The sequence below is a fragment of the Eumetopias jubatus genome, unplaced genomic scaffold, assembly GCF_037043125.1.
Source record: "Eumetopias jubatus isolate StellerSeaLion01/CBP00866 unplaced genomic scaffold, mEumJub1_p1.0 scaffold_8, whole genome shotgun sequence".
Classification (NCBI taxonomy): Eukaryota; Metazoa; Chordata; class Mammalia; order Carnivora; family Otariidae; genus Eumetopias; species Eumetopias jubatus.
The window spans coordinates 132,426,410-132,447,153 of NW_028274814.1; the positions used below are offsets into that span (position 1 = coordinate 132,426,410).

The 20,744-nt window shown below is 58.2% G+C and overlaps 1 protein-coding gene across 1 annotated transcript in view; it reads right to left on the minus strand.

The window, feature by feature from the left end:
* Window positions 1–794: 794 nt before the first annotated feature.
* Window positions 795–20,744, minus strand: part of TMEM184B (transmembrane protein 184B) — a 47,369-nt gene continuing 27,419 nt past the window's right edge. Inside the window, exons 4-9 of the mRNA XM_028115423.2 lie at window positions 11,101–11,191; window positions 10,519–10,594; window positions 7,670–7,761; window positions 6,588–6,757; window positions 6,005–6,199; window positions 795–3,226 (exon numbers count right to left, since the gene is read on the minus strand). Coding sequence (XP_027971224.1) covers window positions 2,985–3,226; window positions 6,005–6,199; window positions 6,588–6,757; window positions 7,670–7,761; window positions 10,519–10,594; window positions 11,101–11,191 — 866 coding nt within the window. The 3' untranslated portion in view covers window positions 795–2,984. The remainder of the gene's footprint in view (window positions 3,227–6,004; window positions 6,200–6,587; window positions 6,758–7,669; window positions 7,762–10,518; window positions 10,595–11,100; window positions 11,192–20,744) is intronic.

Sequence of the window (20,744 nt, forward strand, 5' to 3'; positions counted from 1 at the left end):
GTGGCAGGGCTGGGCTGAGGGAAAAGGCCACGTCTGTGGCAGCTGTGAGCTTTTGAAAGTTGGGGAAGGGCCAAACCACACGGGTTGGCTGCGTCCACTGGCCTTTCGCCCCCTCTCAGGTTGAGGCCCGCCATCCTGATACCCGATCCTGGGATGCTGAGCTCAGGCCTGCGAAAGGGCAGCAGGAAGCCACGGGCGGGACAAGTGGAGTTTCGTGGCTGGCTGGGAAGTTCCCCCGCCCACGCTGCATTCCCGAGCGCTCCTGTCAGCAGGACAGCCCCTCCTCCCCAGAGGCGGGAGGCCGGAAGGTGCCCTGTGTGGCCAGGCACCTGGCCTGGCAGCCCGCGGCCCCCGCAGCCTCGGCTCCAGAGGCAGGGACCTAAGGTCCCACAGTGGGGAGTGGGCTCAGGGAGGCAGGAAGATAGCCTGCAAGGAGTCAGGAGTCCTGGGAGACACCTGTAGGAATGGGGCTGCCCGTGTTCCGGCGGGGCCCCCTCTGGCTGGCTGACAGAAGGGGCAACGGGGCATCAACCCACTGCACACACCAGCACGGGAGGGTGGGCCCCTCGTGACCAAAGCTGCCCCTGGGTCCCCCCGAGACCGTTCGTCCAGGGGGGAGCCTGGACCTCAATGTCCGTCTCTGGCACTGTGCATTCCCCCATCACCTACACAGCATGCCCTGGAAGGAAGCCAGCTTCTTAGGAGACCCCTGCCCACAACCGCCAAACCCAGCCCCCCACACACACTCAGGGCGGCGGGGGAGAGGAAGGAAAAAACCGCACCCACAGGCAGAAGAGATTTCAATACAATCTATATTATCTCATATATATATACTTCTCACTTTATTTGCTCACTTCTGTCACGCATTTAAAATGTCACAGAGACCAAAATAGAGCGGCTTTCTGGTGGAATTCATGGCAGTCATACACGAGATACAAAACTAGGGGACTCTGTCCTCTCATACATCATCCAGTTCGGTTTTCAAGTATTTCTTATGTACAAAGATCTACTCTATCGGGGGGCGGGGGAGGAATTAAAAAAAAAAAAAAAAGGTTATGCATCCTAGGAAGGAAGGGTGGAGTGGGCGGGCCCGCGTTCCCGGCCCCTCGGCTCCGCCGGAGTCCCCCCAACCCCCGTGTCCCCCCACGAACCATGCTAGCCAGCAAGTGCCAGGGTGGGCCAAGACCAGGGGGCAGGGAGTCGGCGGCACACTTTGGCCTGGAAGGAGAATCACACAGATTTGTGAAAGCAAAGGGGGGAGTGGGGACCAAGGATCTCGGACAGCCTGCTCCCACCTGCCGCCTTCCTGGGCAGCTTGGGTACCAGCTGGCCAGGCCCACCGGACAGGCCCCTGTGCACAGGCCTCTGTGACCCCGGGGGGGCTGGCTTGGTCACAGGGCCCAAGACAGCCTGCGAAGACGACTGGGGTGGAACCCCCCACTGGACCCTTGGCATACTTCATTCCAGGAATGAACAAGAAGGAAGAGACTCCAGGGTGAAGTTCTGGTGCCACAGGGCAGGGCCCTCCTCACCGTACCACCTTCTCCAGGCTGTTACAGCCCAAACCCAAGTGCCATCTGGGATCCAAATGACAGAACGCTCCGCCTGCAGGAGCTCCTCCCAAGACAGTGGCCGGTGTAAGCCAGCCTGCCTGGGGGCTCTGGCCCTCGGAGGCTCCGCGTATATGGGTGTGGAGGTGAGCAAGGGGAGGGGAGGGGACTGGCGATCCTGGCCACCCCTAAGGCCTGTCCAAGGGTGCCTGGCCCAGTGCAGCAGGATCCTCTGAGTGCCAGGAGCTTGATAAGGGCCCCCAGTGAGTGTCTGCGGCCAGACAGACTGAGGGCCTAGGAAGGGGCAGCTTTCATGTGTGACTAAGGCACAGAAGAGATGGGCCGAGGGGCCAGCCGAGGCAGGACACCAGGCCCTGTGTGGGTACGGCGCCAGGGAGAGGAGTCTGGGGTCACTCCTCCCACTTCCCAGCTCCTTGCTGCACGCCCCCTCCTTCCATCCTCCCTCCCATGGGACTGTTCCTCCAGAAGCTGGTCTGACATGTGGAGACTCAGACCTTCCCCTGAAACGGGAAGGAGAAGCCCTAGGGAGAGACCAGGACCCTGTGGAGGTTCTCACTGCTCAGCCTGGGAAGGAGGGGCTGGGAGCCGCCCACCCTTTCAGCAGCCTGGAAGCAGGGGCTCTGCCAAAATGCTCTCCAGAAGACAGACCCCACGTGATAGGGCAGTGTGGGCTGCTGGCTGCCCTCAGCAGGCCAGGAGGAAGGGGCATGAGGCAGGCAGGAAGGGCAGCCACGGAGAGGACACCCAGGGGCCCAGAGAGCCCTGCTTGGAGAGGCCTCGTCAACAGAAGAGGGGCCCAGATGCACCTGAGTGCCCTTCCGACACGGGACACGTGGCTCTTGGTGCCACTCTGGTCCTTGCAGCATGCCAGGCAGGCCTGGGTCAGGAGGGGCTGCGGGGAGCATCTGGGTTCCCTCCTGCCCCTCTGGCCCAGGGTGAGGCTAATCTAACATGGACAGGGGGCACAAGGGCGGGAGCAGGCAGGAAAGAGCCCAGGTCAGAGTATTGCACGGTGTTGGGGACAGGGCTGAAAGTCTCATGGGGGAGGGGGTGAGCCGCGTGGGGGCTGAGAGGGCCGCTGGTCCACCATGGGGCCACAGCTGGTCCCACCATGCCGCCGCAGGACAAGCCACAGGGGCACAGCAGTCACGCCCAGCGTCCTCTGTCCCGCGCCCGGAAGCAGGGGTGGCCTGGTATAAGTATTCCTGAAGGCTCGTTGTGAGCCTGGGCTGTCCCCTGGGCTCACAGCTTCTGGCTGTTCCTCCGGAAGTGACAAGTGAGTGTTTCTGGTCCAATAAATTAACGGGCAATGCCAAAGCTGTGCCAGGCTGCCTCCCGGCCCGCGCACGGGGCTGGAGGGGGGCACACCCTGCCCTGGGCCCAGGTGCCAGTCCTCCCCACCAGCAGCCGCACCTAGAACTCATCATCAGAGCTAAGCAGGAGAGTCTTCTCATTGTCGCGGGCACCACTGAGGCTGTGGGAGCGCGAGAGGCTGTGGGCGCCACCGCGCCAGGCGGGCCCGGGCTCCAGGGTGGACTGCTGTGTGTACTGCTGGTAGGCAGGCGAGAAGTTGTGGATGGCATCCTGCACGATGTCATGTGGGTTCATGGTCTCCTTGAGGCTGCTGGAGATGCTCTTCATGGGGGCGCAGCGGCCTGCAGGGTGGGAGCCCAGAGGCGGGGGGTGAGCAGCTGGGGTGGCAGGGAGCGCATTGTCCTGGGACCAACCCCCACCCCGAGGCTGTGTCACCCGACAGAGAATGGGGTCCCGGGCACAAGGAGGCACAGGCAAAGAGATGGCTCCTCTGGCTGCGGCGCAGAGTGCAGGTGAGCAGCCTCCGGGGGCTGATAAGTGTGGCTGGTGGGAAGGGACCCAGGGTGGAGAACGGAGGCCGGGAGTGTCAGGGGAGGGGCCCCGGAGAGCTAGCCCCGCCCCCTCCCCCGAGGTCCCCCTTCACTCCGGGGAGCAGAGGGCACCAGAGTCTGCCAACCAGCTCTGTCAGGACAGGGTGTCTGCCAGCACCAACAGTGGGGCTGACCCATAAATCCTCACCAGCTCCCCTCTGAGAGGGCGGAAGCGGCCAGCCCTGATGCGCTTCCTCCTAACTTCCCCCCTAAGGAACTCTCCCCCACCACAGTTTCAGCGGGGAGAAGTGGCCCCGGCCCCCAAAACCGAGTGGTAAGGGATAAGCCCAGGTCTTCAAATTCAAATCTGGCATGTCCTTTCCACCTTCATGTTCTCCGCCATGGATCTCCCATTAACACGCACTGTGCCCCCAGGACCCAGCAGGGCATATTCCAGAACATTGAGAGACCAGGACGGAAGCAGGCAAACTCTACGGGGGCAGCCCTTGGCAGGCAGGGGCTCTGAGCTCTGCTGCCTGGGGGTGCCTGTGAGACAGGAACACAGAAAAGCGGCTAGGGAGAGAGGCATGCCGGTGACAGTGACCACGACTGACGTGCAGGACAGACGTGCAGACCGAGAGCAGAACCTACCGTAAGGGCCGTATGTTGGCACTGCCCGCGGCCAAACCCGGGGCAGAAGCAGGGCGGAGGGGGAAAGGGGAGGGGGAGAGAAGCCAGAGAAATAGAGAAGACAAGAGACAGCTGAGTGACACCATCTGCCCACCACCAAGGCCTGCACACGGCACCAGACACCCTTCCCGCCCCCACCCAGCAGCCCCGGCTGCCCCTTTGGAGCCTGGCACCCGGGGCGGGGGGGCATGTCCACCCAGGGATGACTCCTCTCACAGGGCTCACACTCTCGTCCGGGGGGATGGGAGAACCAACAGCAGATACCCAGGACGGTGGTCGAGGCCCCACCTCCACATCTAAGTCAGGACCCCAGCAACCCCACTTCTCTTTAGGCTTGGATGGAATTGCTAAGCCTGTGCCATGTGCTTTATGAACCTCACGACACTTCACAGACAAGGAAATCAAGACTGGGGGGCAAGGGGGTGTGGTTCCCTGTACAGATCCTCCAGGAAGGGCAGCTGGGGACCCAAGTCCGATTGCAAGGCTGAGGGGTTAGTGCGTCCAGCATGGAGGTGGGGTCCTGCCTTTCGCTGGTAGGGCTGGGCTGGGCTCTTTGCTATAGCTGGGTTTCTGGCCATGCTGTTCTTTGCTGGACTGGTGGTCCAGGAGCGGTGGGTGGGAAGATAAAGCCCAGGTGTCCGCTGGGCCTCTGCAGAGCCCCCACGTGCGACATTTTAAACCTCAAGGGTCCAGAAAGGGTTCTCTGCTATGGCCCCAGGCTCCAGGCACAAGGGTGACTTTCCTAAGGGCACAGGCTCTGTCGGGAGCAGGTCCAAGGGACATCGCCCTCAACACTGAGTGGGTGCTTGCCAGATCTGGGGACCCAGAGGGAAGCGGGTGGGGCAGCAGCGAAGCGGCCAGCACTGGGTAGGTGTGCGATCACAAACAGAAGGGGTGCTGAGAGCCCTCCGCCAAGTGTGCCGGGAGAACACAGCTGGGCGCACAAGAGTCGGGCGGCCAGGCAGCCTGGAGTGCCGGCCCATCCGGAAGGGGCCGGCAGGTCTCTTTCCGGCCAGGGAGAGAGCGCCTGAGTACGAAGGGGAAGGGGCCGAGGGGCCCTGCTGCAGCACCCCACTCTCCAGGGCCTGTGGTGGGCCTAGGCACTAGGCCCGGGGAAGTGGGTTCTCGTCTGTGGCCACATGGAAGGCAGCGGCAGCGGCCTGACTCCTGGGGGGCGGCGTGTTAGAGCAGGAGCGTCCCCTCCCCAGACCCTGCCGCCTCCTCGCTGGCATTCCTGGCCTCCTCTGCCGCCAACCCCCCACCATCCCCTCTGCCCAGTAGCAGCCAGAGGCCCGGGGGAGCTGGGAAACCCCCTGCCACTGCTGTCTAGGCCCAGACCACTCATTGTCGAACCTTGGGGAGGGGGGCCCCCAGATGTGGGACTTGTACTCTCTGGGGCATCCTAATGTAGAACTGGGGTTGCCAACCTCTTCCAACAAAGAGGAAAATGAGCAGCTGTAAAAAGCAAGCTGTTAAAAACGATGCCCATCTGAGTCCGTTTCTTAGAAGGAATCCCAGATATAAAAAGATGGAGAACTTTAGAGCCGAGGGCATTACAGGACAGAATGGAAAGCCGAGTCTGGTGTGAGGAGCCCCAGGAAACCTGTTTACTCTGGGGTCTCTGTCCTGACCTTCCCGCGGGGCTCTCCAGACTCCAGGCCTGCTGCAAGAGTCAGGTGGGCTCAGCTGCCGGGACCTCCCCTACCCCAACCCCCACAACCTTGTGTTGGGGGCACAGGGCAGGACAGCCTCGACCTGCGTGGGCCCTTCCCCACCAGTAGGCCGGAGACGCCTGCACTGTCACCACCTGTCGGACACTGGGGGGCAGGAGGGCCCCGGGGCAGGGCTAGGGAGGGCCTCTCCCTCTGGGGTGGGGGTCTCCAGGCTGCTGGCTCGTACCTTGCGCATCCAGCCTCTTGTCAGCATAGACCTTGTAGGTGAAGGCGTGCCGCAGGGCCAGAGCTGCGAAGAACATCTCCACACAGATGATGAAGTCCTGGTAGCCGGCGGCCACGGTGCCCTCGCCCACAGACACGCGGGCCGAGTGGATCTTGGGGATGGCCCCACACTTCTCCAGAATGGCCAGGAGCATGCCTGGAAGGGGAGGCGTGGGCATGTGGCCCTGGACTGGGCCCCCATCCTGCTGCCCCTTCCTCATGCAGCAGCCCCCCAAACGCCACCCCCACCAGCAAGGATGGCAGTGGGGTCCATGGTTGCTCCTGTGGGGCTGGGATGCCAACACCAAGCTGAGGCCTCTGGGAAACCCCACTCCGCTAGCTCCTTGCTGGCCGCCAACACTGGGGCTCCCCTGGGTCCCCCATCCATGAGGCAGCCCCACAGAGGGTCCCCCATGGCTCCTGTGAAAGGCCCCTGAGGGCCTAGACTTCACGCCCAGGAGGCCCCTGGTGGACCGAGGTCTGGGCTCTAGGCTGGGAGGGCCCAGGGACAGCATGGGCCTCACAGGGCCTAAGAAGAGGCTCACCTTGCCAGAAGGAGAGAAAAATGACGGACTTGACCATGAAGAACTTGAGGACGGGGCTGTAGGGGCTAAGTAGGTCCCGGGTGGCAAAGTAGAAGAGGAAGAGGGCGTAGAGGGCCAGGCTGACGGAGACGTTGTAGATGATGGTCACGTAGAGGTAGCCGCTGGTGACGCTGTGGGAACGGGGAGTGTTCTCTGGCTTGGACAGGGCCTTCTGAGGGACAAGAGGCCTCCCTCCCGCCTCTGCCCTGCCAGTCTGCCAAGCCCCACGGCTCCCAGCAATGCTCCCCAAGCAGTGCTCCCAGCTCTGGCTCCCAGCAATGCTCCCCAAGCAGTGCTCCACGAGCCACTGAAGAAAGGGATCCAAGTGGCCAAGAAGCAGGGGGTGGAGGGGAGGTGTGCGAGGGTGTGCGCCCGCGGTGAAGGTCAGCCCTGCCGCCTCTGCTCTGGTGCCCAGGCTCCTGGTGGGGACAGAGACGTGGAAGCCACTAGGACCAGGGGTGGGGAGCTCAGCCCGATGGTCCGGCAACAGGTGTGAGAACAACACAGAGCTTGGCTCTGCTCTTTTCTCTTGAGCCAAGTCATGTCCCCCCTGAGCCCCCGTTTGCTCACCTGCCCCGGCAGGGCAGTCACGCAGGGTGCAGGTGGTATATGCAAAGTGTCTGCAAGCACGGGGCCTGGATACCAGGTCACTTTCACTAAGTCCCAAAACAAGAGGAAATCTACACAGGAGAAGCCTTCTACCCGGGGACTCAAGACAGGCCTCTCCGGGCTCTGACTTTCTTGCTCCCTGCCCTGGGGGTGGTCACTATCCCTTTTGGGCCCACCCCTGGGGCACCAGTGTGTAGGCGGGGCCAAGTGGGATGGTGGTCACCGCCAGGCATGGGCCTTGCAACTCAGGGGTGCAAGGAGGCGTGAGGAGGGCCGGGCCGTGCTTGGCCTCCCCTCAGAGGAAGGTCAGGGGCGTGGGGCCAGTCTGCAGCCACCCCCTTCCCTAAGGCGGGGGCATCAGCCTCTGGGCAGGGTCAGCCACTCCCGCGCCAACACTCCTCCCCTCACGCCTGTCGGGGGGACCCTCTGCTTACTCAAAGTCACCATCCCGGTACTTGCCGAAGGCCTGGAGGACCACGGTGCTCACAGCCATGAGTGGCTTCACCACGCAGAACTGCAGGGTGGCCTGGTGGGAGAAGGTCAAGAGTCGAGGACGAGAAAAGAAACTGTGACAAGCGCCTCCTCTGGCCCGCTGGGTCTGTGCTGGATGCTGAGGGGCCGGGGAGGGGGGCCCAATGTCCTGCCCCGAGGGCACCGCCGTGGCAGGGAGAGGCAGAATCTGTTAAGAGGACAGCTGCGCAATCGCGCAATGCAGTAGAGCGCGCAGACGGAAGGAGGGAGGCAGGCAGGCAGGCTGGCTGCTGGAGGGGTCAGCAGGAACATGCCAGAGATACAACAGGGGCAAGCACGAGGAGCAGCTCCTACCAAGCCCGAGCAGCCAGGAGCAGATGCGGGCAAGGGGGTAGACCCTGGTGATGGACGGCAGCAGGAAGGGGGCCAGGGCCCCGCTCGAAGCCTCCTCCAGCCCTCCTTGTCCACCCCCGGGGTCTCACTGGGGCTGCAGGGGACCCGACATCACAGGGCTGAAGAACACAGCAGTGTCTTCTGGAAGCTCTCCCCTCCCTATGTGTTCAATAAGGGCCTCCACTGGCCCGCTCACAGCCACTGGAAGAATTCCTGAACCAGGTTCTCACAGTGCCCTCCAGAGGCTCCAGCAAAGTCAAGGACCACCCATGTGCCCATAAAACCAGCAGAAACACCATGCTCTTGAGATCAATACATCTAAGCCACAAGGCCCCTTCTGTGGAGGGGGGAGCAGCTTTAAAAGGCTGAGCCAGTGTGGCTTCAAGTCGGGCAAGGACCCCAGGGCAGAGAAAGTAACCTGTTGAACCCAGTTTCTGCCCCACTGGGGACCTGAGCGCAGTTTGTGGGGAGTCCCGGGGGGCCTGAGCTGCGTGGAAGCACGTGTGATGGGGGTAGAGGTGCAATGCTGCCCCCAGCAAAACCCCCTAAACTCCCTGGCCCCACCACCCACCTTGAGGGAGCAGGACCAGTATCTGGGGAGAAGGGAGGAGTCACAATCTGCGCGCGGTGGGGGTTAAGAGCCTGTCAACAGGCTGCTGCCGTCCCCAGTCAGCGGGGCGCACAAGAGCCCCCCAACAAAGTAGTTATAGGTGAGGAAACTGAGGCACGGAGAGGCTGAAGTGACAGCGGAGTCCACATCAGCAGGCCCCACAGCCTTCACCCAACCACTGCCCTGGATCGGGTCAGAAATCAGGCAGTGGTTCCGAAGCCAGGCTGGACATTAGAACCACCGGTGGAGCTGTAAACATGACCCAGCACCCAGAGCTCCATGCCAGACCTTCTTCATCAGGCTGGGGGTTGGGGGGGTGGTTGGCTGACCAGAGAATGCGTACTGTGAACCAGCTCTCCAGGAGATTTGGATCGGGGGGGGGGGGGGGGGGGAGGGGGGCCTGGCCCAGGCTTTCTCACTCAGGAGGGCTCTCTCCGGAGGAAAAGGGGTGCAAAGGCTGCTTTTATCATAACTCTGTCCTCTTATTACCTCTCCTTGCCCCTTCCAGAACAGCAGCAGGACATCCGAACCCACGGGGCCCGGGAATCATTTATAACCAGGCGACACAAGCTAGTGATCATGGGATCAAAACTTTGTACATAATATACTCATCAAAGAAGGCAGTGAGTCACAGCTGGGCCCAGGGCGGCTGAAAGGCTGGTAAACAAAGGCTCTGGAAGGCCCCACCCACCCTGACCCCAGGACACTTTTAACTCTTTGCCTCCAGGCCCAGGAGGGAGATTGTGAATGCAGGAACGCCCAAGGGAAGGCAGAGCTGGAAGCAGCTGGCCTGTGGTGTAGACCTGGGTGTAGACCTGGCCCTTCCAGGTAGGTGCTTTGTGGGCGTGCCCACACTGCAGGCAGTGGCCCTGCACAGAAGGGAGTAGAAAGGCCAGCCCTCTGGTGGCCACGGTGATCAGCTGTGGTTTTCATTTCCCCTGTGACTACTCTTGGTGACGCCGGAGGGGCTGACAGAGGTCCTGGCACGCGGAGGAGACTGGGCTGAGGTTGACCACCAGCAGGGTGTGGCACGTCAGACTCAGACAAGAGTGGGCTCCGTGCCAGTCTGTGCTGACTGCTTCCCATCCATCACCCCACCCGGGCCTTAAACCATCCCTTGAGATACGTATAGTTTGGCCTACTTTACAGAAGGGGAAACGAAGTCAGGCTCAGAGAGGTTATGTAACTTAGCCAAGGTCACCCGGTCAAGAGGAAAAGCTGAAAACCGAACTCCGATGGTCCGACACCGGGGCCCATGCGCTACACCACAACCCCACACCGCCTCCGCCCAGGCTCCTTGAGACCACAGGGGAGGCAGCTGAGGAAAGTGGAAGCTGGTGGACTGCCGGTTGGGAAACGGGGAACAGGCCAGAGACTCCGCAGGCCCATCTTGGCAGGGAGCTTTCATGCAGAAGCCCTCCTGGCCTCTAGCTGCAGCCGATCAGGGGTTTCAAGCTGAGATTCTAGAATCCCCATGCACTTCCTGATTCACGCGCGCGCGCGCACACCAAGACCTGCCTAGCCGAAGTGAGCAAAGGTATGGGACCACTTCCTGCCCGGGGCTGCCACAGACCCTTTTAGGACACCTGTTGCTGCCCCTTGGAGCACACTCTGCTAATGCACGTGCATGCCTAACAGCGTGCGGAGTGGGTGCCGGGGCTTTGGGGTACTTCATGGGATATGGGAACGCCGCAAGTGGGGTCCTCCAGGCCCTACGCCTGCCTCTGCCACTGGACAAGCAGGGGCAGCACCCAGGCTCCGGGCCCCTGGCCTGCCCCTCTTGACCAGGGCAGGTGCAGGGACACACACCTGCTTGCAGAACCGCAGGAATCCAATGGAGTAAGTCTTTCCCCAGAGGCAGCACGTGCCGTACATACAGCTGGACCTGGAAGAGGCAAGCAGAGAAGAGGTTGGTAGGCAGACAGCCAGGATTAGGGAAAAGGTGGGGCTGGGGGAGGCCACCCTCCCTCACATCCACACAAGCCTGGGTAGAGCAGACTGGGGCTGGGAACAGGGCACAGATCCCAGGCAGCCTTTACCCGGAGGCCAAGCACTCGGGGAGAGCTTGCTCATGCAGGGAGGGCATGAGGGAGCAGGGCTCCACCGGCCCGGAGGGCAACAAACCGACTTGCCAAGTACTGAATGGCAAGAGTGCGAGAGGGAGAAACAGGCAGACAGGAAGGGGTAGGAAGAAAAAGGAGCAAGAAACCGGCGAGGCCGTCCCCAGGTCCCTGTGAATGGCGTCCCTCAGGAAGCGAGGGGAGGCACGACAGGGCCTGGTTATGGGCAGAGTTGGTCTGTGTGTCTGCCTGACACCCAGACGGCTCGAAGAACATCAGGCCCAGGAAACGGGGTGGTGTGGGAGGGGCTCCGCGGGGACTTCATACTCACTCGATGGGCTTCCCTCTGATCTCCGACATGATGGAACTTTCTCCCCCGAGGTATTCATAGCACAGGCTCAGGAAATTATAGATGACCAGGGCTGTGGAAAATGTCCAGAGAAAACCACTCAAACTAACAGGATGGGTAAACAGATGGTGGAATTCTAAACAGCGATGGGAGTGAAAGCACCACAGTCATGGGGCCTCAGGGACGCAAGGACCCGCACAGCGAATATTCCACTTGTCATCAAAATCAGGCAAAGCGAAGTCATGTTGTGTAGCATAGGCGTACATACGCCGCTGGTCACACCGTAAAGCAACACAAGGAGGTGGGAAGCACAAAGTTCCGGATTGTGTGGGAGGCTGGGGACGGGCTCGCTGGGGGCTGGGGGGGCACATTCTGGGGCTCAGCAGCTACCGGCTTTATAACTGCTTATTCATTTCAGGCACTTTTCTCTGTGTGTGTGTGTGTGTGTGTGTGTGTGTGTGTGTGTGTGTGTGTGTTACGGATCGGATTTTTACAACAAAACAGTAAAACATTCTTTAGAGGGACCTCAGGAGAAATCTTCGGCAGGAATGAGACAGGAGAACCTTTGTCCATTCAACCACCTCGAGTGGCAGGTTGGTGCGCACACCACTGGAGGCTCCAGGGGGAGGTATGAAGGTGCACAAAATAGAGCACAAATGTGTGGGGAAGCCGGGCCAGCCCTCTCTGGATGCAGCTCCGTATCACCCCAGAGACACAGCTCTGCGACAGCGATGGACAGCACCAAAGTATGTTATAAATGCAGCAATCCGCTGTGAGCGGTCTCCTGGTCAAAGGATTTCTGCGGGGTCAGCAAGATGAAGGCTGCGGCCTGCAGGGCGCTTGGAGCACAGGGACGTGCGGGAGCAAGGATGGGGAGAGTGGAAGCAGGAGGAGCGCGGCAGAGGGCGCAGGAGGAAGGGGCGCGGGAGGAAGGGCAGGCCGAGAGCATGGGAACTCAAGAACGTCCAGCAAAGGAGTGAGGGTCCAAATGGGGTCAGGGGACAGGAAGGGCAAGGGAGGAACCAGCGCCCCTGCAGACAGAGGGCTCCTTCTCATCTGACCCTGCTGTCCCCCTGAAGCGCAGAGGCCTTCAAGGCTCCCGGTACAGCCCTGAGCTTGGCATTCAAGATTTTTCCAGAGTCATTTGGCCCCTGCCCACCCCTCACACGGCCTTCCCGGCAACTAGATGCCCCTCTTTCCCAGCAGGTTATGATGCCCCCCGCTCCGTGCTTTTCCCTTTGCTGATCCCACGGCCTGGGGCGCCCTTCCCTCGGTGTCGCTGGTGCCTGTGAATCCCGTGAGACCCCCTGAGAAGTCTCTGGCCCCTACATGGAGGCTGGTGCGTTCTCACACAGGGGACCGCTGATCTGCAGACGCTGTGCGGTGCTTCCTGCCCTGGAGCGTGGCTCGCATGATCCCTGACTGCTCTCTTGGGACTGTGGTCCCTGGAAGGGGGCCCACCTCTTCCCCAGAGCATGGCCACAGCACTTGGCACATACCAGGCACACCATGAATGTGGGACTACCTTGAACTGGAGTGCACACAATCCTGCCGACAGAGCTACAGGCGAATGCTGGCCTTCAGCAATTTGGAAAGGAATATTTTTGAGGTGCTGTATACCTAACCTATTAAGGGCTCACACCTCCAGCTAGGGTGGGGGGCCCCAGGTAGGCACCCTGTATCAACATGGGCCACGCCACCTACCACACTGTGCTGTGACTATCCCTCTACAGACATAGTAGAGGGTTTTTCCCCCGATTAGCTGCGAGCCTCCCTGTGCCTCAGTCTCCTTATCTGTTATATGGGGACAACAGAGGTACCTACCTTGCCAGGAGGGTTGAGTATGCAAAGTACTCAGAAGAGTGGCTGGTGCCATTTATCTGCTGGTCTTCCTCAGGGGTCACTGTCCCTTGATGGGGCTGACGACCGTGGATGCTGCCTGCCTGGCACAGAAGCAGCTCAGGAAATGGCGGGGGGGGGCTGCGCAATCTCCACTGAGCTCCAAAGCACTCTTCAGTGACAAGAACTTTGGGGCATCGGGGGGGGAGGCATCAAGCCAAATCTGATGTCAGCCTGCTGATAACCTTTGTCCAAAACCACACAAGGCCAAGTAGAATGGATGTGCCCATTCCAAGCCGGGTCCAGCTACACTGGCCAGTGGTACTTTCCAAAGATGGCCACACCCTGGGACACTGGCTCCCCTCTGCGGGGACATAGGGTCTTCCTCCCTCCCTTTGCATCCGAGGGGACCGGCGTGACCACAGCACAAGTGCTACTCCAATGGGGCGCCTGGGTGGCTCAGTTGTTAAGCGTCTGCCTTCGGCTCGGGTCATGATCCCAGGGTCCTGGAATCGAGCCCCACACTGGGCTCCCTGCTCCGCGAGAAGCCTGCTTCTCCCTCTCCCACTCCCCCTGCTTGTGTTCCCTCTCTCGCTGTCTCTCTTCTGTCAAATAAATGAATAAAATCTTAAAAACAACAACAACAACAACAACAACAAAAACAAGTGCTGCTCCAAGACATCTGATGCTGGGCTTAGAGAAGGCCTCTTTCCTCTGGTTCTTTCTCTTGAGATGCCTGCCCTTGGACGCAGCCCCCTTGTTTCAAGGAAACCCAAGCCAGCCCACGTGGAGAGACTCCCCAGAGTGGCTCATGCGGGAGGAACCAAGGCCCCAGCTGATGCCAGCAACAAGTGCCAGACACACGAGCAAACCAGACTTCAGACCCCACCGCCAGCCAAGGGTCCCCCAGCAGAGGCCCAGATAGCAGGGCACAGGGAGGGACTATCCGCACTGTGCCCAGTCCAAATTCCTGGACTGCACTCTCCATGAACAAAAGAAATGGTCGTTTTACACTACTCTGCTTGGGGTGATTACTGATGCAGCCAGAGTAAATGTATTCGTGCACACGTGTGTGTGTGTGTGTGTGTGTGTGTGTGTGTGTGGCTGCTATGTGTATCTATATAATGTGTGTACGTATATACACGTGTGTGTGTATATCTACACATATATAATGGGTGTATGTATATGCTTGTATATGATATAAAACCATTCCTAGAGTTCCCAGGACGTGCCAAGAGCTCTCACACTCCGTGCTAGCATGTGCCGGTGCCTCTGCTAACTCCCAGGGCAGGCCCTGCTGAGATGCCACCTCTCCCTTGCCAATCCTCTGTCCACTGCCAGGCTCACTCCACGTACCACGATCCCGCTGTTGATCCGGCCTATCCTTCCCGTACAGGGGGCAGCATCAATGAAGCAGGGAAGCCACAGGCCCTGGATTCAGACTGCCAGGGTGTACAGATGGCGGCTCTACCACTTTGGAGCTGTGTGACCTCAGGCAGGTGTCTTAAGTGCGCTGTGCCGTGGTTTCCTCACCTATAAGCCAGGGATAACAGCAGCTCCTTCCTTGAGGAAAGGCGGGGCGTGGGACTCCTTTGCTAAGGCTGAGCTCACACGGAGCAATCCACGGTGCGTTACCTAGTGTTCTTTCCAGACTATAAACTCCTTGCCGGTAGGGACTGAGGCCTACCCCCGACTACCAGAGGGCCTGGCACTTACACTCAATCAGCACAGAAGGAATGAACAGACAGACATAGGCCTTAACTCGGGGTGAGGCGTGGAGAGGCGGGGCAGGCACACGGCCCACACTCCATCCTCACCCACGGAACCCACCCTTCCGCAGGCTGTGCAGATCAGACACCGGTCCCTAAAGACAAAACTCTCAAGAGAAGCCACAGGGGCCAAGGTTCATCAGCCCCCTTGTCTGGAACCGCCCTCCCAAGCCAGGCCGTCTTGCAAGCCACGGCCAAGCATCCTTTCCTGTGCCATGACAGACGTCAGCACCCTCCTGAGTTACATGGCTGAGCACTCTATCCCTATCCAGCTCTGCATTCAACTGGCCAGGATCATCCCACTGTATCCATCTCAGTTCAAGGTTCTTGACCTTTTCCCATTGCCTCAGGCCCAGCCAGTCCCTAAGATACCAATTCTCACTGACGGTTTCCTTTAAAGAATCGTTAGTGAGTCAACAGCGCGTTCTCAGAGAAGGGAGACAAGACAGAGTCTCCTTGAGATGACTCAAACAGCCCATATCAGCACCCACTGACCATCTGGACAAATCAATCCCCTCCCAGGAAATTACAGAGCCAGGCAAAACACTACCCCCACCCCAGCAAGGCTGTTTGCAACAGACAACTCAACACACACTCCGGGAAGAAGCATGAGGACACGCGGCCCCAGGCACGAGAAGAACAAACACGCCGGTTGGAGGCCGGCGGTGGAGTGCAGTTCCTGGCCAGCAGCTTGTTGCCTGACTGCCCCTCTGACCACAGCTCCAGGCTGCTCCCCTGAAAGGCCCCAGAGACACAGTACGACTCTCTGCCTCTCTATGTACTAACCACAGCTTGTGTGCCAGGCTCTGTGCTAGGCCCAGTGGATACATGAGTGACCAAGGGACCCACCAACTAGGCCCTCCGGTCTGGACGGGAGCATCCAGCAGGAGGGAAGGGATGGTCCTTCTCTCTCTCCTGCCCTGGGCAATAGAACTTTCTGTTCCATTCTAGATACCCAATCTTAAAGATTTATTTATTTATTTATTTTAGAGGGCGGAGAAGAGGTGCAGAGGGAAAGAGAGAATCTCAAGCAGACTCCCCACTGAGTGCCGAGCCCAACATGGGGCTTGATCCTGGGATCCTGAGATCATGACCTGAGCCAAAACCAAGAGTCAGATGCTTAGCCGACTGAGCCACCCAGGTACTCCCCAGATACCAAATCTTTTTTTTTTTTTTTTTTGATTTTATTTATTTGACAGAGAGAGAGGACAGAAAGGGAACACAAGCAGGGGCAGAGGAAGAGGGAGAAGCAGGCTTCCTGCAGAGCAAGGAGCCCAATGTGGGGCTTGATCCCAGGATCCCAGGATCATGACCTGAGCTGAAGGCAGATGCTCAATGATTGAGCCATCCAGGCCCAACCCCCCCCCCCCCACAACCTGCAGATACCAAATCTTAAATGGACTAGGAACAAATGCACAAAATCAGGAGCAAAAGACCAAGATGGGAGATGAAATGAGCATCGTACTGGAGCCTTGAGGCCTGGAGAAAAGACATTAGGGTCACTCTGTTCATATAAGGGGCACGACCTTATCCAGAGGGTCAGACAGGACCCACCTGGTCCTGGAGGCAGATCCTAGGCATTCAGCCTAATATAAGAAACAATTGCCAACAGGCCATCTTCAGAGATGAAAGGCAGTGAGCTCTGTGCCAGGGGGAGCATGCAATCAGAGGCCAAGGGGCCTCTTAGCAGACATTATACAGGGGTTCTGAGAGGCTGCGTCTTTACAGGTCCCTTCCGACCCTGAGACTTGAGGCCTTCTTTCCTCACTGCCAGGATCTCTAACCCACAGCTGCCCGGACAGGAGGCTATAGTTCAAGAGGCTGCTGTCCACCCAGCCTCCCACCTGCACCCCTGCAACGGGCACCCACGACAGCACAGCCCCAGGGAGTCCCCAGGGCATCAGAGAGGATCCACCAAGAAGTGCGCTCCGGTCGTCCCTGCCAACAGCTCCCGGGGTCAGGAGTCCTCACAAGCTCCCCACCACAGGTCAGACGGGCACATCTGTCTGTTCGTTCAATAACCCCTCCCTGGACGCCTGGGGTGGGCCACGCTCTGGGTGCAGAACCTCGGCGCCCCTGGGCGCAACTGGCCGTTCCAAGTTCGCTTCCTCCACGTGCCTTCAGCACCTACAGCTGGCCCCTGGGCCTGGCCCTCTCGGCGCACACAAACACTTTGGTTATCTGGAAAGACGTGGGGCCATTCCACGTGGCAGGTAATTCGAGGATGAGCCCAGAAAACTTAATTTTGACTGCTTTGGATGGAAATCTTCTGTGCTCAGTAAATAGGGGCCTCAGAACACGCTTCCCCCTCTTTTTCCGGGACCACCAGGGAGAGCAGTGGACGCAATGCGCCACAGCCCTGGTGGGCCAGGGGGTCTGCCCTGAGCTGCTTCAATCCCTCCTCCCTCGTGGCCTGTCTGCCCTCTCGATCCTCGATCCTGCCTATTGCTGCTTCCTGCCACGCAGATCACTGTTCCTGACGCCTCTTCTGACTGGTTTCCTCTCAATACCTTTCTTCATTCGGATGGACTGAGCTCTTGGAACGGCCAGCTCTGTCAGCGCCGGGACTAGCAGCGGCACCCCGGCCTTTGGGTCTCGTGCGGCCCTGTGTCTGTGGCCCTCAGCTGGGTTCCATTTACCCCGGCTTGTCCTCTCTCTCTGCCTTGGAAGATGCTTCACTTTAGGCCAGATTCCAGGCAGATTGTCCAAAATCTGAAGCGGGGTGAAGGTAGCCTCCTTCTTTTAACTGTTTCACGTAAACTCTCCCTTTGTAACAGAGCTCATGCTCTTCCATGGGAGGACGCCGGCCTGCCCTCCTCCGCCCGGCCCGACCCGAGCCATTCTGGGGACCCAGAGACCCAGGGCTGCGTCTGGCCTCTAGGTAATAGAGAGTCTCTTAGTTTTAGTCTTAAGTTTCTTAGCCTACTCACATTCTTTTTTTCATGAGTACAAAGTGGGGATGATAATATATCCACCAGCTAACTGGGAGGTGAGAATGAGCTAACAGTAAGGAAAAATATGCAGAAAAGCAAACACCACACAAATAGTATTCACAACACGGTGCCTGTGTGAAGCAACAGTTCAGTCGGTCTCCCTCCTCTGAACTCCGGCCCTCTGTATCCCCCTGATCACAGAGCTCCCCGGGGCTGTCTCAGAGATGTCTCTAGGGGCTACCCCTTGCCCTGAGCACCATCAGATGCTCCCTGCATGCAGGGGGCTCGATCGGTCCTCCTCCGTCTGCCTGCCCCGATGGCTCATCCTCGTGCCATGTGGATTACAGCCCTTGTCAGATGGTAGAAACAGGACCCTGGGTGAGCCGCTTACTTCTCCGAGACTCCCCCTCCTTAGAAGACAGCCCTCCTGCCACCAAAAGGCAGGGGTTAGTACTACTCGCTACCCCCCTTCCCTGCTGAAAGGTGAACAAATCGGGGGATGGGCACAAACCTTCATGCACAAGGGGGACAGCACCAGGGGCAGCAGACCAGAGATGCTGACCATAGCTCTGGAAGGTGCCGTGTGGTCACTGACCCAGGGGATGGGGGGAGCCAATGAGAACCTCTGGGAAACCCCAAAACCAGACGCACCAGGCAGTCCTGAGGGCTGAAGGTGCGAACGGGAACCTCAGCTCCAAGTCTCCACGTGGAGCTACCGGGTTTTCACTCTCAAGACAGTTGAGACGGTTCTGTCCTCAGAGAACATGGCTCAGCTGAGGGCAATGAGGACGTGTGGCCTGAATGCAAAGGGTGGGTCCCTTGCCCCATCTGCTTCCTCAACTCAGCCTGCCCAGCTTTTGCCTCCCAGGCTGGAGATGAGAACATTATTCTCCGGGGAAACAGGCCCAGAATCAAAAGGTCCTCATTTGGTGCCTGCCCCTATTGCTGCATAAAACTGGCAGGGTCACATCACGTGCCCCGTCACCCAGATGGGAGGCCCAGCAGTTTTGAGCCCCATTCTTAAACACAAAAATAGCCAAGGACACTAGACATTTGAGGAGAGCGTCCCGACACAAAGGTCAAAGACCAAAGCCAACAGATGAAAGGAGCTCAGGAGGCAGAGATAACGCAGGGAGCAGAAGAAAACTGAAATTAGCATCCCCAGAGAGAAAAGAGGAGATACTCTACCCAATACCAGGAATGGGGGCTCAAAACAAAAAAGGACAGGGAAGAGCTCCTGACATTCTACAACATGATAAAACAAAAAAACAAAAACAAAAGACCTTCGATAGAGAAGCTCAAGGGTAAAGATTTAAAAAAAATAAATGACGCTCCTGGAAAGCAGAACAAAAAAAGAGCTGGAAAATTATAAAGAAAATGTGAGGCTCCATCCAGAAGTGCAACATCCTACAACAGGAATTCCAGAATGGAAGGATAAAGTGGAGGGGAAGAAATTATGAAAGAAACATATAAGAAAATTTCCCAGAACCTCAGGACAAAGGATCAGACTCTAGCAGACTTTCCCAAAACAACACTGGAAGCTAGAAGACAGGGGAAAACATGCCTTCAAAATTCAGAGGGAGGATGATTTCCAACTTAGAACTGGATTCCCATCAAACTCCAAATGGGTAAAATAGTAAAAATATTTGCAGGTAATTTTCAGATTGAAAAAAAAAACAAAAAAACAAAAAACCACAACTCTCATGCTTGCTTTTTGCCATGAAGCTCCTGGAAGATACGGACTGACCAAAAATGGAGCGCAAACCATAGACGAGGAAAAAAACGACATCCAGGGAACAGGTGATTCAGCACAAGAGAAGTGAGCAGGTGTCCCAGGATGATGGTGAAGAGAAGACCAAGAGGCCAGGAAGCAGCCAGACCAGAGCAGGAAGACCAGGGCTCGGGGGAGACCCAGAGCTTACAGATCCGTCCATGTGTCTGATGGCGCGGAGAAGGGTTTCTCTCTTCCAGTCAATTAAAGCATTTGGGAATAAATTAATGACAGATACACAGAAAGCAGAGCGAACCCAAAAGCAAGGTAAGCAATAGCCAGAGGAAAATAAAAAGTTACACAGGGAAATGTCAGCCTGGGACACTACAGGGCTCAGCTCTGATCAATATTTACAGACAGGTGATAATGCAAACACTGAACACAGATTGAGAAAAACTGTGATCTAGTCACAATGAAAAGATGAAGAGAGAATTGTGTGTGTGTGTGTGTGTCTGTGTGTGTGTGTGCGTGTGTGTGTGGGGTTGGGGCGAAGATACCTAAGTCAAAGCTTTCTACAACTGGAGGTCACTATGGAACCCTATCTGAAATTGAAAAATCGAGAACCAAGAGTACAAGCATATTTTTAGGTTATTCTAGGGGAAAAAAAAAAGTTTAAAGAGTTGAAAATACAATGAACTTGGGAGTGAGGAAGAGTTAGGGCGATTTTGTGTTTCAACTGTGTGCACTAGTACCTGAGTAAGAGTAAAATTTAGTTGTAATTTCATCAAAGAGAAAAACAAATGTTTGCGCGGCGCCCAGCGAGAGCCCAGCTGCCCGGCTCTGCCATCGGGGTCCTCCAGCACAGCGTGGCTCCTGATTTCCCTTTTGCCCTTCCCGGGTCTTGGGACACCAAGAAGGAACGGTGGGGTGGGTGGGAGGGGAATGAAGGGGGGGCTCTCTTTTAATTTTAAGGGAAGCCCCTCCATCCCCAACTCTGCAGGAGCAGGTCCCGTAGATGAAAGGACAAGGGGAGGGGGTCCCAGATGCTGAGCAGAGCTGCAGAAAAGGGCAAGGCGAGGGCCAAGCCCACCAACTCAGACACGAAAAGCTGGTGAACTCTGGGGCAGCCTGAACTCCCCCGCAGCTGCTGTGCTGTTTGTAAACTCCCTGGCAGAGGCGGAGAGGCCAGGGGATAACAGTGTTGCTAGGAGACATGCTTAGCAGGGAGGCAGACTTCTTACCAGGACCTCTAAGTGGACCAAGAGGAAGGTTGGGACAGGCAGGGCCTGCACAAAGAGGCTTCTGGAGTGGGGGGACCCAGCCAACCATCTGCTGCCGCCTCTGGGGCACAGAGTGAGGATAGTACAGAGACCG